This window comes from Anser anser (genome assembly GCF_964211835.1).
Source record: "Anser anser genome assembly, chromosome: 16".
Taxonomy (NCBI): domain Eukaryota; kingdom Metazoa; phylum Chordata; class Aves; order Anseriformes; family Anatidae; genus Anser; species Anser anser.
This window is the reverse complement of record NC_139737.1, coordinates 501,423-523,842: the sequence shown is the minus strand read 5'-3', so window position 1 is coordinate 523,842 and position 22,420 is coordinate 501,423. Positions and strand designations below refer to the sequence as shown.

Here is a 22,420-nt window from a genome sequence, read left to right as displayed (position 1 = left end):
GGAGCGCCCCCTCCGTACACACACACAGCACCGCCCTCCCGGTGCCGGTGCCGGTGCCGGTGCCGTGGCAGCGCCCCTTCCGCCCGTCGCCGCCCGATGACGCGGCCGGGCCGGGGCCTTCCGGGCGCTGCGCGGCCGCGGGCCGGGAGCGGGGCGCGATGGGCGCCGCCCGCGACGCGGAGCAGCAGCCGGGGCCGCCGGGCGAGGAGGGCCCGGGGGGCGCCGAGGAGCAGCCGGGCGGCACGGTGAGGCGGGCGGGGCGGCGGCGGGGCGCGGCGGGGCGGCGGCGGGCGGGCGGCTGACGGCTGTGTCCCGCAGAGCCCCTGGAACATCATGATCAAGCACCGGCAGGTGCAGCGGCGCGGCCGGCGCTCCCAGATGACCACCAGGTACGGCACCGGCACCGGCACCGGGGGGTGAGGGGGGGCGGCCGGGCCGCGCCGGTCCCCGCGCCCCCCCCCTCCTGACTCCTCCGCCCGCAGCTTCACCGACCCGGCCGTGTCCATGGAGCTGCTGCGGGCCGTGCTGCAGCCCAGCATCAACGAGGAGATCCGGGGCGTCTTCAACAAGTACATGAAGGTGAGGGCCGCGGGGTGGCCGCACGGCCCCGGCCGCCCCGTGAGGCCGCCGGCTGCTGGTGTGCGGCCGCGGGCTGGGAGCAGGGCCCCGCGCTGCCCGGCGTGGCCCGGCTGCGGGGCGCTCACCCCCTCGTGCCCCCCCCCCCAGTTCTTCCAGAAGGCTGCGATCAACGTGCGCGATAACGTCGGGGAGGAGGTGGACCCCGAGCAGCTCATCCAGGAGACGTGTCGGAGCTGCCTGGAGCAGGTGGGCACCAGCGCGCGTGGCAGCGCTCCGGGAACGGGGCGGGTGGGGGCCCTGGGGCAGGCGCCCCCGAGGCCTCGGGTTCTGTAGTGGCCGGCCCTCGTGGTCAGCCGGGCGCGAGATCCTCAGCCGTAGCCTTTAAACGTCACGCGGCTGCGACCCTCCCTTCAGAGCAAGTGCCTCTGCGCGCAGATCGCCTTCACGGGGCAAAGCAGGGGGTGCTGGCAGGTCCCCCTCTTAACCCACAACCGGGTAACCCTTCCTTCTCTTCCTGCAGGCCAAGCTGCTGTTCTCCGATGGCAAAAAGGTTGTGCCCAGGCTGCCCCACGAGCAGGCAGGACCAAAGGTAAAAGTCGTTGTCGTTCCCAGAGGCTTTAATGATTTGTAGGAGCTGGGAGCAGTGAGTGAAGGGGCTGGAACTGCTCTGTTCTCTGCCTGTTCCTTGTCTGTCAAACTACAGAAGTGCTTTCAGTGGGCTGCGCAGCACTGTCCTTAAAAAGCTGCAGGGCAGCAAAGTAGAGCTCTGTCACCGAGACCTTCCTGTCCGTCAGCTGTGCCAGTGAGGAGCTGAAACTGGGAGCGTTAGGCTGGGAGGGAGGGGGAGCCTACAGAGCACCACAGACCCCAGGCACAGTCCCTACTATTGCCGTTCCCCTTCCAGCGTGCCCGACAGTTGGATGAGGAGCTGAATCGTCGAGGAAGCCCCGTTCCCAAAAAGGTAGGGGAGTTTTCCCCAAGGGACTTTATGTTTGGGAGGGCCTGTGCCTCACGCCTGGCCGTTCCCACAGTACGAATGCATGCGAGTGGCTTCTGTGGCGGCTCAGAGGAGCTTGCTCTTGTGCCAGCCAGCATTTGTGCGCGTGGTAAAAAGAGCGGCTTCCCAAAGAGGGGACAGATAGACAAAAGGGTTCTCTCACCTCGTGCTGATGAGAGACTTTCTTCCCTGCAGAGAAAGGGACGGCCTCCAGGACAGAGCCTGTCGAATGATCGCGGGGTCTCGGGCATGGCTGCGTGAGTACGGGCCCCAAGTTCTGGGGGGAGGGCGGGGAGCGAGGCCGGCTGAGACAAGGGGTAAGGAAACCCTGCGCTGTCCTCCTGCCCTGCACCGCGGAGAGGCGCGAGAGGGCAAGAAGGTTTGGGCTGAGGTTGAGCTGCAGGAGGCAAAGGCCTGCCGGGAAGCAGTTTTGGACGGGTCCAGACGGGTGATTCAGTGAGCCGTGGGACGGACGGTTCATGGGCAGTGGGGGGACCCTGGCAGCTGGGGGGAGAGAGGACGTGCAGCAGAGGTGAGGGTCTGGAGGCGGGCGCTGCAGAGAGGCGGAAGGTGTGAGTGGGTCTGGAAGGGCTGGAGCTCAGCTCCCTGCTGCTGGGAGCTCGTGGTGTCTGCCTGCGTTGATCCCTCTGGGACCCATCCTTACTTCGTTTTCCTTCCCCTTAGGTGGAAGCTCAAAGTCTCTGAGCCCGTGAGAAGGGATGGACCAAAGGTACTGGCTGGCCGACGCCGCTGGGCTCTCCCTCTCCTCCCCTTCGCTTCCGCCAGCAGAGCCCTGCCTGCGGTGGCAGCTCAGGCCAGGCCTCGGCTGTGCTGTGCCCTGCCGGGCCGCTGCAGTGCCGGGAGAGAAGCGAGAAGAGAAGTGCCTGGGAGCCTTTGCTTGCCTCCTCCAGACACTGTAGCCTGTAGCTCCGTGGTGTGGTACAGCTGTTAGGAGACCCAGGGCGAGCCGTAGCAGTAGCCAGGAGGATCCCACAAGTGTTTCCCCTGGGGGAAACCACTTAGATCAGCCCAGGGTGATAACAGCCGATTCCCTCCTCTGTGGCAATCCGGAGGTCTGCGGCTACCTCCCTCCCTCCCAAACCAAGGGGCGGTTCTGAGGTTCCCCATCAGAGCGCCGAGGCTCGTGGAGCACTGGCTGGCACCAGCTTCATTTCTAATGCTGCCCCTTTTCCAATTGCTCTGTAGTGGGATCCATCCCGACTGACTGAAACCACAACCTTTGTGCTGGGATCTCGAGCAAACAAGTAAGGAATGGCCCTGTTGATGGAGGGTGGTGTCTCCAAGGCAGGAGCCCGTAAGACTCCTCCCGTCACTTCACTTCTCTGCCTCGGAAGCAGTAGGAAGGGCTGGGGAGGAGAGGAGGTGTCCCGGTGCCGCTGCAGCACCCCTCTGCGTGGCTGTAACGCCCCCCTCGTGTTCCTCTTTCAGAGCTCTCGGGATGGGAGGAACAAGAGGGCGACTCTACATCAAGCATCCCCACCTCTTTAAGGTCAGGCACCACGGCAGGATGCTTCCTCCTCGGGGTTTGCTCGGCAGCAGTTTGTGACGGGAACCGGGAGCGCGTGCTTTGGCTCGTTTGTTTATTCCTCCCCCGTGCCCCCGTCTGTCGTCTCAGGGCGCGCACGGTCGGGCTAGCACACCGACACACGACGGCGTGGCGCAGCCTCCGAGCCGCTTTCGCCTGCAGCCAGGCTTCGACTCGAGGAGAGGGCAGGCAGGGCTGAGCCCTCCCTCCGCGAGCCCCCGAGCGCGGCGCCGCAGAGGCGAGGCGCAGGCGGCGGCCGGGCTCCGTCCCAGCAGGAGGGGGGTCCGAGCGGGAGGGGAGCGTCGCCCGCGTTCAGCCAGGTCCTTGCTGCTTTATTGCAGTACGCAGCCGACCCGCAGGATAAGCACTGGCTGGCAGAGCAGCAGCACATGAGGGCCACTGGGGGCAAGATGGTGAGTACGCTCAGGCCGGGCGAGCGGCGAGGCCGGGCGCCGTCGGCGCGCCACGGGAGGCGGCCGGCAGGACAGGCAGAGGCAGGGGCGCTCCCGGGTGCTCGGCACCCCGGGCACCCACGCGGTGTGCTGCTGGGGCGGGGCGGGGCGGGGGGGCGCTCCCGGTGCCGGTGCCGCCGTGCCCGGCGATGCCCAGCGCCTGTCTCGCCCCGCGCAGGCCTACCTGCTGCTGGAGGAGGACATCCGCGACCTGGCTGCCAGCGACGACTACAGGTGAGGCGGGGCCCCCCGGCCCGGTGCCCCCCCAGTCCCCGGCCCGGTGCCCCCCCAGCCCGCTGCCCCCCCTGCACTGCCCCCTCACCCCAGCGCCCCCCCCCCCCCGGTCCCTGGCCTAGTTCCCCCCCCGGTGCCCCCCCGCCCCCCCCCCAGCCCGGTGCCCCCCAGCCCGGTGCCCCTCCCCTCAGTGCCCCCCCCGGTCCGGTGCCTCACCCCAGTGCCCCCCCGCCCCCCCCCAGCCCGGTGCCCCCCCCCGGTGCCCGCTGACGCCGGCGCTGTGCCCGCAGGGACTCTGGCGAGCTGCGGCTGGAGGAGCTGAAGCCCTTCGTCCCGCCGGCGTGGATGACGGAGAAGATGCAGAAGTACATGGAGACGCTGCGCGACGGGGGGGACCCGCCGCCGCCGCCCCCCGAGGGCCCCCCCGCGCCCTGAGCCCCCCCCCCCCCCCCCCCCCCCCAATAAAGCCGCTGCTTCGCACCCGCCTCCTGCGCCTGCCCCTTTAAGACCGCGCGGGGGGCGGGGCCAGACGCCGCGTCTCTGCGCCTGCGCCTCGCGGGCGGGCCGCTGCCGCGCGCCGTTTCCGTGGCAGCCGCGTCCCCGGCGGGCGGCGATTGGCCGGCGCCAGGGCGGCCGGGCGCTGATTGGTCCGCGCCGCGCCGGTTTGAAACATTCAAACGCGCGCGGGAGGGGGGCGGGGCCGGGGCCGGGAGCGGGACTGGGAGCGGAGCCGCACGGAGCCGCCATGGCCTCGCAGAACGCCGACCCCGCCGCCCTGCCCAGCGCCGCCGCCCGGAAAGGGGCCGAGGCGGGGCCCCCGGCCGCCCGCGGATCGGTGGGGAAGAGGTGAGGCCGGGGCGGGGCGGGACGGGGCGCGGCGGCGCTGCCCGCCGGAGCTGCCCGGTGACGGTGCCGGTAACGGCTAGCCGCCCGGTACCGGTTATCCGCCCGGTAACGGTGCCGGTAACGCGCGCTTCCCCCCGCAGGCTGCAGCAGGAGCTGATGGCGCTGATGGTGAGTGGGGGCCGGGCGCCGGGGCCGGGGCCGGTACCGGAACCGGGGCCGGCCGGGCCCTGACGGCGCTGTCCCGCAGATGTCCGGTGACAAAGGCATCTCCGCCTTCCCCGAGTCCGACAACCTCTTCAGGTGGATCGGCACCATCGACGGCGCGGCCGGCACGGTGAGCGGCACCCCCGGGACACCCCGGTCCCGTCCCCCCCTGCCGGGGACCCCCCGATCCCCCTCCGGGGGCCCCCCGGTCCCGTCCCTCCCCCGGGGACCCCCCGATCCCCCCGCCGGGGACCCCCCGGTCCCGTCCCGTCCCCCCCCCGTGCCGCGCGCCCGCTAAGTGCCGCCCGCAGGCGTACGAGGAGCTGCGGTACAAGCTGTCGCTGGAGTTCCCCAGCGGGTACCCCTACAACGCGCCCACCGTGCGCTTCCTCACGCCCTGCTACCACCCCAACGTGGACACCCAGGGCAACATCTGCCTCGACATCCTGAAGGACAAGTGGTCGGCGCTCTACGACGTCCGCACCATCCTGCTCTCCATCCAGAGCCTGCTGGCAGGTGGGTCCGCGCGGGGACGGGGACCGGGACCGGGACGGGGCTGCCCGCGGTGTGGGACCCCGCTCACCCAGCCCTTGTCCCCAGAGCCCAACATCGAGAGCCCCCTGAACACGCACGCCGCCGAGCTGTGGAAGAACCAAACCGGTGAGTGCCCAACAGCGTCCCCTCCCCTGGGCGGTGGCGGCACGGCCCCGGCCCCGCTGTGCCGCTGCCCGGCCCTGAGCCCCGAGCCCCCCTCTCTCCTCAGCCTTCAAGAAGTACCTGCGGGAGACGTACGCCAAGCAGGCCAAGAGCCAGGAAACCTGACCCCTGCTCCGCCACTTCCCTGCACCGCCCCCTCTGTCCCTGTCTGGCCCCCCTCTGCGCCTTTCTGTATCATAGGCTGTTTTTAAGTTAATTTTGGAGTCCGAGCTACGGTTAATGTATAAATAAATGCACGTTTATAACTCTTCTCCTGCCAGCCTGAAGGTTTTGCCGCATTCAGACATCCTGCGGTGCTGGACAGCTGCGCTGGGGCTGCCGCGGGTGGGCCGGCCCGTCCCCGGGGTCCTGAGGCAGCAGCCCCGCACCCCTCTGTGAGCGTGGCGGGGAGAGGGAGGGACACAGACACCCGTGGGGTCAGGGGGGCTTTATTAGCGCTCCGCAGCAGGGGCAGCCCCGCTCGCTCTGCGCCATGGGGGCAGCTCCCGGGGCGGTGGGGGCACGCGGGGCCCCCCCACCCCAAGCTGTGCCGCACCGGGGGGGGGGCTGGCCCTGGCCCTGCCACCTCATCCCCTGCCCTGGCTCACAGGACCCTGCAGCAGGGCCCGGCACGAGGCCCCGGCCCCTGGGACGTGGGGGCTGCGCCCAGATCCCCCGGCCCTGCCGCCTGCGTGGCCTCCACCGTCCAGAGGGGGATGTTGGCTGTGCTCTCCATCTCCACCAGCACCGCCCTCACCTGCTCCATCTCCTCCTCCAGGCATGGCGGGGCCGGGGGCTGCTCGGGGCCCCCCCCTCGCCGGCCCCCCAGCCCCGTGCGCAGCAGGGCCGGGCCGCCCCCCTGCAGGGAGAAGAGGCGGCAGAGGCGGTGGGCCTGGCGCAGGTCCTGCAGGAAGAGCTCCAGGGCGGAGAGGAAGAGCACCCACAGCCGCTCCAGCTCCCGCCGCTCCTCGGGGCTCGCTGCCTGCCGCAGCCCCGCCAGCAGCGCGCTCCGCAGCCCTGCGGGACGGGGGCGCTGAGGGGGGCCCTGCCCCTCGGCCCGGCCCCGCACGGTGCAGGGGTGGCCGCTGCCCCGGGGCCCCCCCTCCGTGCCCCCTGCCCGCTGCGCAGGTCCCTTACCGGCGCTGAGCTCCCGCGCCTCCGCGCTCCTCCCGCGCCGCTCCTCGCGCAGCCGGGGGCCGTCGGCGCTGCCCCCCAGCTGCAGCACCAGCTGGCGGTGCCCGGCCGCCACCTTGCAGAGGGCAGCCTGGGCAGCCACGCACGTCCCCACTGCCCCCCGTGCCCCACATGCAGCCCCTCGCCCCGGTGCCATCGAGGAGGAACCTGGACGCGGCCCCTCCACAGTGGCCCCGGCTCTGCGGGGACGTGACAGGCTCTGCGCCAGGGCCCTGCGTGGGGCTGGTCCCGCTCTCCCCACGGGCACTGGGCGCTTCCTGAACCCAGGAGCCTCACCCTCGGCGCCCCCATGGCTGCGCTCCTCCCCGGCTGCAGAGGCTGTGCGAGGCCGCAGGTCCCCAGAGAGCGCTGGCACAGGCTGGGCTGGCACGGGCTCCCTGGACACAGCATTGCCTTAACCCCTGCGGGGGGGGGGGCTGCTGCTCTCCCCCACCTTACCGCCAGGTCCCCTGCATCCTTCCCTGCAGGCCCACAGGGCCCTGGGGTGACGCTGGCTCCCCTGCATCCCCTGTGGTCTCACCAGAGCGGGCAGGAGCAGCCCCGCAGGCGCTGCCGGCCAGGACCCCCAGCCTGTGGGAATGGGGCCGCGCTCCCCGTCCCGCTGTTGTGGGAAGCGGCCGCTCTGCATGGAAACTCTGAGCTCAGCGCTGGCGCCCGCCCAGCAGCCCGTGGGAACGGCTGCCCCGCGCCGCCCCGCTGCGTGAGTGCCTCGCGGTGAGCCAGGCGGCACAGGGCACGGCACAGGGCACGGCGCGGCACAGCGTGGTGTGTGGCGCGGTGCACCCGCCCGCGAGGATCCCTGCGTCCCCCTGCGCTGGGGACAGTGCCGCAGCACCTCCCCCTGCAAACCCAGCATAATCCTGTACCGGCAGCTCAGCCTTTCCCCTTTTAATGAGGCTCAACCATAAACCACATCTGACAGCGTCGAGGAAAAGCTCAGCCGCTGGCCACAGGGAGAGAGCAGGGCCCCGGTGCGGGCAGGGCTCCCGCCGTGCGGGCGGCCGGGGCCAGGCGCTGCGGCGGGGCTGCTCCCCCGGCGGTGGAGCGGGGCTGGGCACAGCGGCTGGCCCGAGGAATGTCTGGTCCCTTACTGCACGCCCTCCATCATCTTGAGGAACTCTGCAAGAGAGCGGCGCCGTCAGCCCCCGCCCTGCTGCACGCACAGCCCACTCCAGCCAGGGCCACCGCTCACCGTCAAAGTCGATGCGGCCGTCGTTGTTCTTGTCTGAGTCCTTCATGAGGTCTTCTATGTCCTCCTCGGTGACGTGCTCGCCGGTGGCCCTGAGGATCTCGCCCAGCTCCTCAATGTCGATGAACCCATCCGCGTTCCTGCGGGAGAGCGAGGGCAGGATGGGCCCCGCTCGCCCGCCGAGGGCAGGCGCAGGCAGGCAGCGCCGCCCCACTCACTTGTCGAAGATGCGGAAGCAGTTGGCCAGCTCCTCCTCGGACTTGCCCTTGGCATCCTCTTTCATCTGGCGCACCATCATCACCAGGAACTCCTCGAAGTCGATGGTGCCGCTGCCTGCGGGGAGGAAGCGTGGCACAGGTCAGGCCACCGGCCTCAGCACCCGCCTCAGCACCCGCCACCCCGCCGCGGAGGCCGCTCACCATCCTCATCCACCTCCTCGATGATGGCGTCCAGCTCCTCCTTGGTGGGGTTCTGGCCCAGCATCCTCATCACCGTGCCCAGCTCCTTGGTGCTGATGTCCCCGCCACCGTCCGCGTCAAACATGTCGAAGGCAGCCTTGAACTCTGCGGGGACGGGGGGTGTCGGGGCTGGGGCCTCGGGCACCGGGGTGGGCCCTGGCCCTGTGCATCCGCCGGGACCCAGCCCGCTCCCTGGCGCTGCCCTCGCTCACCAGCGATCATCTCCTCGCTGAGGAAGGCGCGGGCTTCCGCCTGCTGGTCCGTCTGCAAGACAAGGGGCGAAGGGGTCAGCGCCGGCCTCACACGCCCCTGCGTGGGGGCAGCAGGACGAGGGGCTCTGCAGCGGGGCCCTGCACAGGGTCAGGTCCCAGCCCCCCCGGCACGGCCGCGGAGCCCTCGCACAGCGCCGCCCTACGGCACGTGGGGACAGCAGAGAGGCGCTGCCCATGCCCGCAGCGAGCCATGGCCCCGGGCAGCCCCCGCGGCTCAGCTGCCGCCCAGCATCCACGCAGCCACTGCGAGAGCCGCTCGCTGGGGGGGTCCATGACGCAGGGGCCCCCGTCCCCCCCGTGCTGCCTTGGCATCCCAGGCACGCAGCACTATTTTTGGGATCTCCTCGGCTCCCCTTATAGGGAACAGCGGTGCGCATCCACGGGCACCTGTCGGCCCTGGATCGAGTTTCTCCTGGAGGCGCGGGCGGCGCGGAGCCGCGGCGGTGTCGCATGACCCAGCGCTCAGCTTTCAGCGCCTTCGCGCAGCCCGGGTCCAGTCGGGGCTGCTCCGATGTCCCCGGGCGCCTGCTTGCTCCCCGGAGAGACGTGTGCCCTCTTCTCCCCGGTGCACGTCCCGTGGGGGCCCTGCGCTGCCCCCATGTCCCCTGCCACCTCCCGCCTTGGCCAGCCCTTGAGCTCCAGCCCATGGGGACCATCCTTCCCGCAGGGGCGCCCTGGCACAGCCCCGCATCCCCCCAGTGTCTGCGGTGCCCAGCGCCCCCAGCCCAGCTGCAGCTCGCCCCGGCACACGGCACCATCAGGGCTCTTACCATTGACGCCATCTCTGCTGCTCTCCTCCCCTAGGGTGTCACCACCTCACGCACCAGAAGCCCCCAGAAGCTCCCTGGCTCCCCAATTTGTAGTGTCCCCGTGCCCCCAGCCATTGGCCCCCCAGCCCGGCAGCCTATCAGCTCCCCGGTGGAAATCCAGCCCCGCTCATTGGCAACGGGCTCATTTTACCTAATTTAGCCAAAGCGTTATTGGCCAAGAGCTGGGGATTAAACGTGGGTCTGAAGCTGGGATAGAAATTCAAGCCCTGCGGGGAGGGACACCGGAGCCTTGGCAGGAACGTGGCTCCGTCCCCTGCTCGTGCCCCCCCCCCCCCAGTCCCGGGGCAGCTCAGCAAGGAGGGGGTTAAAAATAGCCCCCAATTGTCGGCATCCCCCCGACACCGGGGCTGGGACTTCCCCCGCGTGGCCATGCCGGACCCGGCACCACGGGCACGGCCGGATGGCATCACCCGTGCCCCCGCCGAGCCCGCGGCACCGCTGGGGGCAGGCGGCCAGCTCAGGGGCCGGGCTCCATCCCCTCCCTCGCCCCTGCAGCACCCCGGCTGCCCCAGCCGTGCCCGCCACCCCCAGCCCCTGCCCTTCACCCCCGTTTCTGGTGCTGGGCAGGCCAGCGCAGAGCCCTGCTGCAGCCCCCGGCCCCCGATGAGGGACGGGCCCTGGCAGGGCTGGGGTCTGAAGCCCCGGGGTGGGCGAGGAGCACCCGGCCCCCGCGGCGGGGTTCTGGCACTGCTGGCACCCATCTCCCTCATCCCAGATGGGGCTGGAAAAGGCAGCGCCGCTTCGTGCCGTCGGGAGGGTGGGAAACCTGCCCGGGGCCTCCTCGAAGGCTCCCAGCGCAGCCCAGAGCGTGGGCGCCAGTGCCGCAGCCCCTGCCAGCCGCCGCTGCCAGGGCTAATGGCTCTGGGGATGCACTGGCCAAGTGGCCCGCGCCCCGTGGGGCTCCAGGAGGGCTCAGGGCAGCACAGGCGGCACGGCACCAGTCCCATGGGGCTCCCCGGTGCTGGGGAGGGGCGGGAGGCTGCCAGGACACCCCCGCTGCCCATGAGAGCTGAGCCCCCCGGTGCGTCCCCGCAGCCGGGCAGGCAGGACATGGGGTGCCGGGGGTGGCCCTGGGGCACCCCGGGCCTGGAGCAGACCTGGGCAGGGTGCGGGGTGCTGGCGCTGGGCGCAGAGCGATGGCAGCAGCTGGGCCGGTTCCTCGATATTAATAGACGTTCCCAAGAAAGTGGCGAGGAGGGAGCAGGAATGGCGCTAAATAAGGCCGGGCGAGCGCCTGACGCCGGCCGTGGCTGCAGCCCAGCCGCGGGGGCGCGTGGCGAGCGCGGCCGGGGGCCAAGGGCAGCGGGGGCCGGGGCAGGCCGGGGTCTGCTGGGGCCACAGCACCGCGGGACGGGGCCCTGGGATCGGGGCGTCAGGTACTGGGGCATTTGGGGTATTGGGGCTCTTGGGGCATCGGGGCATCGGGGTACTGGGGTATTGGGGCTCCTGGGGCATCGAGGTACTGGGGCACCGGGGTACCGGGGCATTGGGGGTATTTGGGCCCGGCTCGGGGCGGCGCGGGGAGCGGGGACCCCGTGCTGTGCCGTGCCGGGCCGTGCCGGGCCGTGCCAGCCCCGCCGCGATCCGGGTTCCCGGCGGAGGCGGAGCCGCGCAGGGAGGATCCCGGGACGGGCGGCGGAGCAGCCATCGCTCGGCACCGCCCGGCGCGGCGCGGGGGGGCGGCACGGCCCGGGGACCGGCACCGGCAGCACCGGGAGCGGGGCTCCGGGAAGGGCCCGGGGCGGGGGGGGGCGGCGGGGAGGGGCCGGGGCCGGGGGGGGTCCCGCCGCCGCTCCGGAGCCGCCCCGTGCCCGGTGCCCGTCCCGGCGGGCGGGGGCGGCCGGGGCCGAGCCCTCGTCGTCGTCCGCAGGGCCGTGGGCATGGCCGCCCGCATCCTGCACCGCCTGCGGCACGCGCTGGGCGGCGAAGGCGGCAGGGAGGAGCGGGCGCGCGACGGCGGCGAGGCCGAGGACTGCCCCGAGAGCTCGGAGCTGGAGGACGACACCGAGGGGCTGTCCACGCGCCTCAGCGGCACCCTGAGCTTCGCCAGCCACGAGGACGAGGACGAGGAGGAGGAGGAGGAGGAGGACGGCGGCGCTGGCGAGGAGCCGGGGGAGCTGCCGGAGCCCACGGGGGAGGCCGCGGGCGCAGAGGACGGAGGCAGGTGCTGGGACCCGGTGCCCCGGGGCGGCAGGCGGGGGTGCGGCCCTGCCCCGCGGGCAGCCCGGTGCCCCCGCGCCTGCTGAGCCCCTCTCCCCGCGCAGAGTGGGACCCGGCGGCGAAGCCCCCCGGCGGCAGCCTGCTGACCCGCCAGCTGCAGGAGCTGTGGAGGAAGTCACGGAGCAGCCTCGCGCCGCAGCGGCTGCTCTTCGAAGTCACCAGCGCCAGCGTGGTTAGCGAGCGCTCCTCCAAGTACGTGGTGAGTGCGCCCCGGCCGGGGCCGTGCCGCGGGGTGGGCGCGGGGCCCCCTGCGGCCGGGCCGGGCGTCCCGGGGCAGGTGGGCGCTGATTTCTCTCTGTCTCTCCCTGTGCTGCTCTGATGGTGCTGGCGGCTCAGATGAGCCTCAGGTAACTACAGCCGGCTGGTCCGGCCTGCTCCCTCTGCTGGGGCAAACCCTGCCCCGGGGCAGGGCGGCGCAGGGCACCGCATCCCTGTCCCTGTCCTTGTCCTTGTCCCACCGGCTCCTCTGCTGCGTGCGCTTGGCTCTGTCCCGACCCCACCGGGAGGCCGTGTCCTCCTCCACGGCACCCCCCTGACCCCCGGCTCCCTGCCTGCAGCTCTACACCATCTACCTGATCCGCTCCGGCCAGTTCGACAAGGCGCCCGCCACCATTGCCCGGCGCTACTCGGACTTCGAGCGGCTGAACCGCCGCCTGCGCAGCCGCTTTGGCTGCGACATGGCCGGCATCGCCTTCCCCAGGAAGAGGCTGCGGCGCAACTTCACGGCCGAGACCATCGCCAAGCGGAGCCGAGCCTTCGAGCAGTTCCTGTCCCACCTGCACTCCATCGCCGAGATCCGCCGCTCCCCCGAGTTCCTCGAGTTCTTCTTCCTGCAGGACCTGCGGGCCGCCCAGCGCCTGACCTGCACCGGCATGTACCGCGAGGCCCTGGCCACCTGGGCCAACGCCTGCCGGCTGCAGGAGCGGCTGGGGGTCTGCGGCTCCGGCCGCTTCCTCCTGACGCTGGCCGGGCTGGCCGTCTGCCACCAGGAGCTGGACGAGCTTGGCGAGGCGCACAGCTGCTGCGAGCAGGCGCTGCAGCTGCTGGAGGCCCAGGACAGCCACCCGCTGCTGGGGCCCTTCCTCCAGGCCCACGTCCACCTGGCCTGGAAGGTGGGCAAGGACAAGCGGCGGTCGGAGGCCCGGCTGCAGGGCCTGCAGGAGGCCGGGCTGCCCCTGCAGCAGCAGCCCAGCCTGAAGGAGTGCCTGATCAAGGAGCCTCTGGAGTGAGCGCCCCGGCCAGCACCGGGCTCAGGGTCCGCAGGGGGCAGCACGGCTCGCGCACCAGGGCGGGAGCCAGGGGCAGCGAGGGTCGGGATGGGGCAAGGAGGCAGAGCGGTATCGGCACAACCCACGCACGGTGGCTGGGAGCGGGGCCAGCCCCTCTGGGAGCTGCCCCTCGAAAATGCACTTTCTGTGTCAGTTCTTCCTTCGGCGCCGGGTGCTCGCTGCCTGCCTGCCGGGAGCCGGCTGCTCCGCTGCAGGGGGCTTCCTGAGGTAGAGGGGGTTTCAGCCGGCACTCACAGGCACCGCGTTAAAGGGACAGGAAGGCTTCTGGCCAGGAACTTCCAATAACACATAATAAAAAGGACTTTATTAAATAAAGTCTTGGTAGGAAAAAGAGCAGGGGTTCCTGCTGTGTCTGTTCAGCTTCACTTCCCCCTCCGGCACTGCATGGGGGCACCCATCAGCGGGAACCTCTCAAGGCTCCCAAGCCAGGAGGTGGGAACGGCCTTGTTCCCTTTCATTGCGGCTGCTGGGGGCCCCTCTCCCGCCCAGCCCTGAGGAGGAGGCCGAGGTGCAGCAGCAGCAGCGGCAGCTCATCCATTAGGGCACAAGGAGGTAAGGAGAAGTGAGAAGGGGAAGCTAACGGGTGTCACAGTAGCGCTTTCCCCTCCTCTGACCCCATCTGTTGTGGGGCACAGCCGCCCTGAGCGCCCTGACGCTGCCCCTGCCACGAGAAGCTCCCTCGGAGTCACGCAGCCGCCCAGAGCCAAGGGGACAAACTCCAGGGGACAGCTCGCCCGTTCACGTGATGGCTTTATTTACGTTAGGTGAAGGGTGACTGAGCACAGGACACCGTAACGCGCTGACAGGTGGTGAAAGTGGATATCACTGCAGCCCGTGCAGGTCCAGCTCAGCACCGAGGTGCTGGCACCAGCACTCTGGCAGGCCGGGCTCCTCGGCCCGTTCTGCTCTGCTGCTCCTTCCTCTGCTGCCCGGGGTTCCGCCTTCGCCCATGGCCGATTTGGTGCAGGCTCCTCCACAGGCCTCAGCCCCAGCACACGCAGCTTGGTGCCACTGCTGCCGCCGCCGTCCTTGGCTAGAGTTTACTCTGGATGGGTTTCTGCTCCACCCTGATGACTCCTTCCTGCGCGCAGGTGACAGCCAGGACCCCGTCCCTGCGCCACAGGCGCCCGTGCACCAGCCCTCGGCACCCACCTGCAGAGAGCACCCGTCAGACCGCGAGCCCTCGCGTCCCCGCCCGGTGCCCAGGAACCGGGCAGGACTCACCCGCCCAGGGGCTCTCGCACTCGTAGAGCATCCAGTGGTCAGCCCGGAAGGGTGCGTGGAACCACATGGAGTGGTCGAGGGACACCATGAACTTGACGTTGTACTGCCGGTGGGGGAGCAAGGCCGTGCCCAGAAAGGCGTAGTCCGAGATGTAGGCGGCCACGCAGCAGTGCACCTTCATGTCGGTGTCTCCTGCAAAGAACCAGCGCCGCCTGCTCAGCGCGAGGTGGCTGTGGGACACCCCTGGGCACGTTCTGCGACACCCCTGGGCACGTTCTGCGACACAGAGCTCCAGGAACCCTGTGTCCCCAAGGCCAGCTGCTACCCAGCAGAACCAAGGTGCTGCTTTATACCCACCGCCCTCGCTACGTCCCCTGGCTGAAGCCTGCAGGACCGAATGCGGCAAATGGGCACCGAGTCACGCTCTGCCCCGTGGCGCTTCAGCCCTGAAATCCCCAGGCTTCCCGCAGGCCTGGGGCACAGCGGGGAACCGCGACCCCCCCAGCCCCCTGTCACAAGCGTGCTGTACAGCAGCAAGGCGAGGTGGAGCCCGAGCTCTCAGCTCGTGCAGCAGCGGGAGCGCCCTCGGGGCAGCACCCACCTATGTAGCCGCGGGCTCGCACCCAGAAGAGTTGCTTCGGCTCCTGCTGCTCCGTGCTGAATATATCCGGCGGGTTCACGGGTTTGATATCAATCGGCACGTCTTCCGCTTGGATCTTGTTGAGGTGCCTTCTGTATTTCTCTGCCAAGTTGGGATTCCTTTAGACGATACGGAGAAGGGACGTTAATGCCCCCGCGTCCCTGGGCAGGCCCAGGGCAGGGCTGATGGCAGCGGACTCAGCCCAGGGGCCCAGGCCCCCACGGAGAGGCAGCAGGGGCACGGTCCCGGCCCCAGCCGGCTCCACTCCCCTCGCGATCGAGAACTCCTCGGGTTGTCACCGCAATCCTCTCCCACCTGCTTTTCTTCCTGCGCCTCCCTGAGCCCCAGCGCGGAGGAGGGCGCCCCCAGCGCGCCCCTTATCGCCCCACTCACTGCAGGAACTTCTCGATGAGCTCCTCTTGGGTCAGCAGCTCCTCGGGGGGCGGCACCGTGGGCATGGTGAACTGGTGCCGCATGGGGCTCTGCTGGGAGAGCTGGAAGGACGCCTGGCAGATGAAGATGGGCTTTCCGTGCTGGATGGCCTTCACGGAGCGCACGGAGAAGCTCTTCCCGGTGCGGGTCCGCTCCACCTCGTACAGCACCGGCACCTTGGGGTCCCCTGGGACAGAGCAGAGCCCTTCCGCCGTGGGGCGGCCGCGCCGCGGGGGGGGCCCGAGCTACGGGCGGCGGGCACGGGGCGCCCCGAGCCGGCAGGGCCCCCCCGGCGGCGGCACCGCTCAGCGGGGGCTCGGCCCCGTTGCCCCCCGGCCCCCCCGGCCCCCCGCCGCCCCCCGTCCCGGCCCCGCACCTGCCCGCACGAAGTAGCAGTGCAGGGAGTGCACCTGCACGTCGCGGCTGACGGCGTGGGCGGCCGCCACCAGGGCCTGCCCCACGATCTGCCCGCCGAACAGGCGCCGCGTGGCGGGCACCCAGTGGTGCCGGCCCCTGCGGGGACAACGCGCGGGCCGTCAGGGCGCGGCGGCGGGCGGCGGGGGGCGGCCCCGGCCCCGCGCACCTGAAGAGGTCGAGCTCGAGGCGCTCCAGGCTGAGCACGGTGGCGCTCAGCGCGCTCCGCAGGTCCCCGCCCGGCGCCGCCATCCCCGCAGCCTCCCGGAACCGGCACGGGCGGCGGAGCGGCAGGTACCGCCCACGCGGCGGGGGCGGCAGCCGATTGGCCCGTCGCGCCGTCGGTCGCCGGGCGGGCGGCGGAAAGCGCGGCGCCGGTTGGCCGGCCTGCCGCCAATCCCGAGAGCGCGCCCGTGATTGGCCAGGCCGCGGCCGGGGGACGGCACCGGGACCGGGGGCGGCGCTCGGGGCCCCGCTGGGCGCCTGACGGGGGCGCCGCCGGCGCCGTGACGTCACGGCGCGCCCGGCGGCGATTGGCGGCGTCCCGGCGAGGGGGGCGGGGCGTGCCGGGATAGGCCCCGCCCGCCGCGGCGGACCCGGTGCCGGTGCCGGTGGCGGTGCTCGGTGCGCTGCGGGCTGGCGCGGGCTCCCGCACGGCCCCCGGCGGCTCCCAGAGCGCCGCCGGCAGCAGGGCGGTGCCCGCCTGACGGACCCGCGGGCTGCCCCCTGCGGCTCACGGCGGGGCCCGGTGCCGGGCTCTGCGCCCCCGCAGCGCCCCCGCAGCGCCCCGTACCGCCAGGGGCCCCGGGGCGCCCCCCGGCGGTGCCGTGAGCTCCGCCCGTCCCGCGGCTCCTCCGAGCCCGCCCCGCTCCCCGCTCCCGAGCCGGTGCGCCGTACACAGCCGCCCCCAGCCGCCTCCCCCAGCAGCGCTGCCCGGTGCCGGCCCCCGCCCCGGCTGCTGGCGGTCCCCCGGGCGTTCAGAGCCCGCCGCTTGCAGCTCCCCGAGGCCCTGCGGCCGCCCTGCGCCTCCCCGGGGTCTCCTCCGGAGGGGGGCCGCGAGCACTCGGTGCTCCCCGGGTCCTCGGTCCGCGGCCGGAGGCTGCGGAACGCCCGGAGGGGCGCGGCGGCGAGGGGCTGAAGAACTCGTCCGGCCGTCCGTGAGGGGCACCGGCACGGAGCCTGCCGCCGAGCTGCGCCTCGGTGACCTGGCGGCGCCGCGGCGGGCTGCGCAGCCCACGGGCACCAGCCGGGACGCTGCCGACACACGGGTCCTCGAGGATCCCACGGGGCGGACCCAGAAGGCCGCTGCAGGCGGCATTTCAGCCGGGGTTCCAGCTGCCCCGCCGGCACGTCCCGGCTGCGCCCTGCGGCCAGAGGTGCTGGGCAGGCGGTGCCACGAGGGACGCGATGTCGGCCAGGCCGGGCAAGGCAGCGCTGACAGCTCCTGGGCGTCCTGGGGAGCTCCTGGGATGAGTCTTGGGATGAGGGACTCTGAAGGAGTCCCTGCCCGGGTCCTTCCCCACGGCGGAGACCAGCCGGCTCCTCGCCTGCTCTGTCAGATGGGCGAGCGTTGCCTGTTGCGTGGGGGAGCTGAGGAGCTGGGCTACGAGTCCCTGCCCGGACCGTAACGGGGAAGGAGCTGCTGACCTGACAGCAGGAAACGTGGCTGGCAGCGAGCCGAGGGTGGCGTGGGGTAGGAGGTGATGGTATAATAGCATGTGATAAAGCTGTGTGATCCGTGGCCAGCGCCTGCAGGTCCTCCAGCATCCAGCTGCGACGTGTTGTGCAACAAGGCCAATAACCCGGCCTCTGGTCGCCTGGGAGCTGCCCCTGTCCCTGTGGCCGGCCCTCCCCTGCCGGCGGGGCAGCCAGGCCTCTCCTCGCTCGGGCGGGGTTTCTGACACCTCCTCCTGCCTCTCTCGTTTAATTTCATCTCTTGTTTAATTTCATTGCCCTCCAGTTAGGTGTGAGCCCGTGTGCTGAGGAGCAGCAGATCCTGCGGGTGGCAACGTGTGCTGCTGGCAGCGCTGCCCGGGCGGGGAAGTTGTTTGTCTGGCCGTGGCAGCTGCTCTTAATTCCTCCGAAAATGGAACCCGCCCTGCCTCCCACGGCCGCCTCCGCGCTGGGTGGAAGCAGGCGGGGGAGCCGCTGGGGGTCACAGCCGTGCAAACAAAGCCGCGCAAAGCGCAGAGCTTTGAACGTGTGGGTGGGGGACAAAAAAGCACCGAAAAGAGCACGCGTGGCTGTGCCCAGCCCGAGGCAGCTGCCCTGCGGCCGGGTGAGCTCGGTTCCCCCCCGCCGGCAGCGCGCAGCCCCGGCGCAGCCGTCCCGAGGCTGCCAGGCACAGCGGGCTGCGTCCCGCGGCCACGGGGATCTGGGTGCCAGCAGGGAGCAGCGGCACCGCGCTGCGGGGCTCTCACACCGCGCTCCCCACGGGCGGCGCTCCGTTACCAACTCAGCTTCGGAGCTGGCCCGGGAGAACTGCTGCGTGGCTGGGGATTTCCTCCCAGTCGAGGTTTTGTAACATTATCTGATAATATCAAATCTGGCTGTCTAAACATAGCGCAGTGTTTCCTAAAACACCTTTCTCTAAGCTTACAGCTGCGTTTCCACTCCAGCCATGCTGAGGAAGAGCCTGGGAGCCTCTGCCTGCCGCCCTCCCTTCCTTGCGCGGCGCATCCCCCGCCTTCTGGAGATGGCTCTGCAGCTCTGGCCAGGCCTGCCCCTGCGACCCCTGGCCAGGCGGCACCAGCTGCAGTCAGGAGCAGCCTGAAAGGTTTGGGCAGGCCTGCAGCCAGGGCCCGCGGTGCGGACTGAGATGGGGTTTGGGCCCTGGGCTCCCCCCGGAGCACCCAGCGGCCGGGGACACAGCGGGGCACCGGACCTCCCGCTGCGACCAGCTGCACAGCCACGGCGTGTGCCCGAGGGGCAGCCAGCGCTGGGGCTGCTCCCTGCACGTGGTGCACGGGCTGCAGTGCCCGACCCTCCCACCCCTTCACGGGGAGCACAGGAAATAAGTCATCCCGTTCTCAGCGTAAACATCTTTCCCAAGAGCGAAACTGCGTGGCCGGGACAGGGCCCGGCTGTAATTTACCCTCCACGTGAGGCCGGGCAGCGGGGCCGGGCAGGACGCCCTGCGGCAGCTCCTGGGGCCCGCGTGCCGGCAGCGCTCGCGCCTCCCTGGGCAGCCCCGTCCGCGCTGCAGGCCCTCGCCAGACACAAGACCCCGCGCCGGGGCCACTGGTGCCGGCCTCCAGCAGTGCTCTGAGCCGCGCAGGGCACCAGGAAGCGCCTCTCAGGGCACCACAGTGCCCGCACCCGCTGCCCGGCCCCACGTGGGACCGCCGGCACGGCGCAGGCAGCGGCGGGGGCGGCAGCGACCCCGCTCCCTCTCCGTTGCCCCCCGCACCAGCACTGCTCGAGCTGTGGCCGGAGGCGTTTATTGCTCACTCAGCCCCGCGGTGCCCCCCGAGCGCGTGAGCCCAGGCGTACCCGGTGACGGGGGAAGGTCCCTGCGGGGCGCGGGCACCTCACTCGTGTTTGCAGAAGTGCTTCAGCGGGGGGGGCAGGTCCAAGCCGTCGATGGCCAGGCGGTGCACGACGTGCTTCTGGATGACCAGCCGGCACAGCGTCTGCAGCGAGGGCACTGGGGAGAGGACAGAAAGAGGCTGCTGGAGGGGCTGGGACTGCTGTGTGCTGAGAGGGCTGGGGGGGGGCTCCCCGCTGGCCCCATGGTTTCGGGCAGCATTTGGGGAGTTTGCCTGCTGCAGGGCAGCTCTCGCCCGCAGAGCTTCGCCGTGCAGGGCTTTAGGCTGTGCCGGGCGCTCCAGCCAGGGGCAGAGCTGGAGAGCTCCGCAGTTCTGACCCTAATTGCTGCACGACCGTGGCTGTTTTGCATTTGTTTTCTCTCCGGGCTGCCACGTGGTTCCCCTGAGGCTCGCATGCCCACGCGGTGTTTTCCTTTCATCCCTATCCCCTCGGTGGCCTGCACGCCTGCCAGACTGCGTGATCAACTTCTCTGGCAATCTGGCCACAGAGGCAGCTCACATGATGCTTTTGGGACGCCTGCCTTCCGCCGCGGAGTTCAGCCAGCCCCTGCCCTGCCCTGTGACACGCCATTCCTCTTCTGTGAGCTCGCAGCGGCGCCCAGCAGTGCGGGCGCGGGGCGGCCGGCCGCTCGCCGACACAGCCCGGAGCTGGCTCGCTGCCTGCGGGTCGCGGCTCCCCCGATGGCGGGAGCGCAGCCCACGGCGTCGCGCTGCCCACGGCGTCGCGCTGCCCAGGCTCTCACATGGCTGCCAGGGCCTCGAGACGGCAGCAGGCAAAGCAGAGCTCTGTGAGCACACCGCGCCGCGCCGGCTCCTGGCCTTGGGCTCTCTGGGACGTCTGGAGCGCTTATCTCTGCGTGCCAGGGCCGCGGGGCTGCGGCTCCCTGAGTGCTTGGTGAGAAGCAGCAGCCGCCCCGGGCCCCAGCAGCTCCGTGCCCCCTCCTTTCTCCCTGCCCCCCCTGCGCAGTGCTGCGCTCCGGCTGCTCCCCTCTGGGTTTCACTTCACCGTCTGCCCCCGAACTGATTTGTAAACCCAAAGGAAGTGTTGCAGCAAGAGCAGCTGCTGAAATCTGTGGAGGGCAGGGAGCACGGCTCTGCCCAGCTCCGGGCCGGGGCTCTCGCAGCAGCTCGGCAGCCTCCAGCAGCGAGCTGGGTGCCGGTCACCCCCAGCGCGGCCGGCGCAGGAGAACCCCGGGTTTCGGCCTTGGGATAGCAGCGGCTGAACTTTGGGCCAGAGGGAGAGGCGGTGGGTGCCCACGCGCAGCAGGCGGTCTGCCCCGGGGCTGGTGTCTCACTGAGCTGTCTCTGGCCTTGCACTTGTGATGCAGATAGCTAATTATCTCCCAGTTATATAAAACAGAGGTGGTAGGCAGCGTGAGGGTGGCCCAGCCAGGAGCTAGCTTTCCTTCTGGCTCACGTCTCACATAATCCCGAGCACGTGCTGGCTTTGCCAACGTGGTGCTAATTAGCACCTGAGTGCTCGCAGGAGCCAGTGACAGCGCTGGGCTTCCCTTCCCCACCCAGCCTGGGATGCCTTCGCTGGCAGCCACGGGAACGCCCGGATATTGCCCAAGCACGGGCGGCACCGCAGGCTGTCAGCCCGCTGCTCACGTGCCACAGCAGCACGACCCCGCTCCGGCTGCCTCGTGCCCAAGGGAAGGGACGGGATGGGACAGGACGGGACCCTCAGGCCGGCTCTGCCCCGGTGCTGCTGCTGGCTCCGTGCCCACGCGTGGGGGAGCTGCTCCCACACCCCCAGCCCCAGCACGGTGCGGCAGAGCGCACGGGAGCTGCCCACGAGTGGTACTGGGGGGTCCCACCTGTGCTCTGCGGGCCCCCAGGGTGCTCCTGTGAGCCCCACGCCCCGTGTCCCACTCAGACACTGCCCGTGAGCCCGAGGGGTAACCCCCCCCCCCCCATTTCTGTGCCCGCGGGGGGCAGATACCCACAGCCGTATTCCACCTGGATCACCCGGACGCTCTTGGTGGAGGCGAAGACGTCGACGACGGCGTAGAGCGGGCGGGCGGCGGGCAGGCCGCGGGCGCTGGGCCCCATGTCCTCGCCGTTGATGACGATGTGCATGTCGGCGGTGCCGTCGGGCCGCGGGGCGTACAGCACGCCGATGCGGCTGCGCCGGGCGGTGGGGGGCAGCGCGTTGGTCCTGTACAGCTCGTCCAGGAGGTGGCTGTAGCGCCCGGGCCGGCTGCGCCCCACCAGCTTGTCGCGGGGGATGCGCACCCGCTCGATCAGCAGCTCGGGCGCCCAGAGCGGGCCCCGCGCCCGCGGCGCCTCCTCGCCGTCCGGCGGCACGCGGTTGTGGCTGCGGGTGATGGCGAAGACCCAGGAGTCGCCCAGGCTGACCAGGTCGGGCAGCGAGTACTCGGGCACGGCGGGCAGGCTCTGCGGGTCGCGGGCCGTCAGCCCCACGCGCAGGTGCCCGCACCAGCCCGGCTCCTTCTCCTCGATCTCCACCAGGAAGATCTCCCCGGGCGCCAGCGGCTCCTGGCTGAAGCACAGCGCGTTGGCGAAGCTCTCCACGCGCGTGGCGCGGGTGCGCGCGGCGTCCAGCCGGACGTTGGCGCCGTGCACGCGGTGGAAGCGGGCGGCGGGGCGCCCCGCGGCTGCCGGCTCCGCCATGGCCCCGCCGCTATTTTTACCCGGCCCGGGCGGCTCCGGGCAGCTGCTGCCGCGCGGGGCCGGGGGGTCCTAGTGCTCGGGGCCGGGGGGGCGGCGGGGCGCGGCGGGGCCGGGGCCGGGGCCGGGGCCGGGACCGGGGGTCCCTCCAACCCCCCCATCCCCCCGCTTTCCCACTCGTGTCGAGCCCCGAGCACCGGGCGCCGTCCCCGGGGCCGCGTGTCCCGAGGCACGGCCGGCCGGCCCCGCCGCTGCCCGGGGCGCTCTGGCGGCGGTCTCGGGGCCGCGGCACCGCCGGGACCGGCGCGGTTTGGGCCCGGCCCGGGGCGATTTGGGCCGGGTCCCGCGGCGCGGGGCCCACGCGTGGGGCTGACACGGGGGGGCCGGGCGGGCAGGCCGTGCCGGGCCGTGCCAGGGCCGGGGCCGGGCGGGGCCGTGCCGGTGCCCCCCGTGTGCGCGCGGTGCCCGCGGGCTCGGGACCGGCGCGCGGCGTGGGGAGGGGGGCGGGGCCGGGCGCGTGGG

General features: G+C 71.6%; 7 protein-coding genes across 10 annotated transcripts; 3 read left to right on the top strand and 4 right to left on the bottom strand.

Annotated features, from left to right (window-relative positions):
• Positions 1-86: 86 nt before the first annotated feature.
• Positions 87-4,293, top strand: DNTTIP1 (deoxynucleotidyltransferase terminal interacting protein 1). Of its 2 annotated transcripts, XM_083801974.1 has the most exons (13): positions 87-245; positions 319-389; positions 483-579; positions 727-825; positions 1,100-1,168; positions 1,484-1,540; positions 1,772-1,833; positions 2,261-2,306; positions 2,783-2,841; positions 3,026-3,086; positions 3,464-3,535; positions 3,753-3,808; positions 4,099-4,293. In XM_083801974.1, the coding sequence occupies exons 1-13, from the start codon at positions 159-161 to the stop codon at positions 4,241-4,243; spliced, it is 981 nt and encodes a 326-aa protein (XP_083658100.1). In that variant the 5' UTR covers positions 87-158; the 3' UTR covers positions 4,244-4,293. The 2 variants fall into 2 exon arrangements, with proteins under 2 accessions (XP_083658100.1, XP_083658101.1); XM_083801975.1 differs by lacking the exon at positions 3,464-3,535.
• Positions 4,294-4,489: 196 nt separating this feature from the next.
• Positions 4,490-5,825, top strand: UBE2C (ubiquitin conjugating enzyme E2 C). The gene is made up of 6 exons (XM_083801985.1): positions 4,490-4,654; positions 4,795-4,822; positions 4,902-4,988; positions 5,170-5,374; positions 5,459-5,518; positions 5,622-5,825. The coding sequence occupies exons 1-6, from the start codon at positions 4,554-4,556 to the stop codon at positions 5,678-5,680; spliced, it is 540 nt and encodes a 179-aa protein (XP_083658111.1). The 5' UTR covers positions 4,490-4,553; the 3' UTR covers positions 5,681-5,825.
• Positions 5,826-5,959: 134 nt separating this feature from the next.
• Positions 5,960-7,485, bottom strand: LOC310882766 (regulator of G-protein signaling 9-binding protein-like). Its single transcript, XM_083801979.1, has 2 exons — positions 6,692-7,485; positions 5,960-6,571 (listed from the first exon to the last, which is right to left on the bottom strand). The coding sequence occupies exons 1-2, from the start codon at positions 6,882-6,884 to the stop codon at positions 6,159-6,161; spliced, it is 606 nt and encodes a 201-aa protein (XP_083658105.1). The 5' UTR covers positions 6,885-7,485; the 3' UTR covers positions 5,960-6,158.
• A 136-nt stretch (positions 7,486-7,621) lies between these two features.
• Positions 7,622-11,095, bottom strand: TNNC2 (troponin C2, fast skeletal type). The gene is made up of 6 exons (XM_083801986.1): positions 9,438-11,095; positions 8,608-8,659; positions 8,357-8,500; positions 8,156-8,270; positions 7,941-8,077; positions 7,622-7,867 (listed from the first exon to the last, which is right to left on the bottom strand). The coding sequence occupies exons 1-6, from the start codon at positions 9,447-9,449 to the stop codon at positions 7,836-7,838; spliced, it is 492 nt and encodes a 163-aa protein (XP_083658112.1). The 5' UTR covers positions 9,450-11,095; the 3' UTR covers positions 7,622-7,835.
• A 145-nt stretch (positions 11,096-11,240) lies between these two features.
• On the top strand, positions 11,241-13,339 carry SNX21 (sorting nexin family member 21). 3 transcript variants are annotated; one of them, XM_083801973.1, is made up of 3 exons: positions 11,241-11,657; positions 11,762-11,909; positions 12,418-13,079. In XM_083801973.1, exons 1-3 carry the CDS (start codon positions 11,378-11,380, stop codon positions 12,944-12,946), a joined length of 957 nt encoding a protein of 318 aa, XP_083658099.1. In that variant the 5' UTR covers positions 11,241-11,377; the 3' UTR covers positions 12,947-13,079. The 3 variants fall into 3 exon arrangements, with proteins under 3 accessions (XP_083658099.1, XP_083658097.1, XP_083658098.1); XM_083801971.1 differs by having other exon boundaries at positions 11,243-11,657; positions 11,762-11,916; positions 12,418-13,339; XM_083801972.1 differs by having other exon boundaries at positions 11,245-11,657; positions 11,762-11,916; positions 12,275-13,079.
• Positions 13,340-13,739: 400 nt separating this feature from the next.
• ACOT8 (acyl-CoA thioesterase 8) lies at positions 13,740-18,686 on the bottom strand. The gene is made up of 6 exons (XM_083801965.1): positions 15,886-18,686; positions 15,679-15,815; positions 15,264-15,489; positions 14,832-14,989; positions 14,231-14,422; positions 13,740-14,158 (listed from the first exon to the last, which is right to left on the bottom strand). Exons 1-6 carry the CDS (start codon positions 17,481-17,483, stop codon positions 14,040-14,042), a joined length of 2,430 nt encoding a protein of 809 aa, XP_083658091.1. The 5' UTR covers positions 17,484-18,686; the 3' UTR covers positions 13,740-14,039.
• Positions 18,687-19,142: 456 nt separating this feature from the next.
• On the bottom strand, positions 19,143-22,343 carry NEURL2 (neuralized E3 ubiquitin protein ligase 2). Its single transcript, XM_083801978.1, has 2 exons — positions 21,214-22,343; positions 19,143-19,362 (listed from the first exon to the last, which is right to left on the bottom strand). Exons 1-2 carry the CDS (start codon positions 21,899-21,901, stop codon positions 19,247-19,249), a joined length of 804 nt encoding a protein of 267 aa, XP_083658104.1. The 5' UTR covers positions 21,902-22,343; the 3' UTR covers positions 19,143-19,246.
• Between the last annotated feature and the right edge of the window lie 77 nt (positions 22,344-22,420).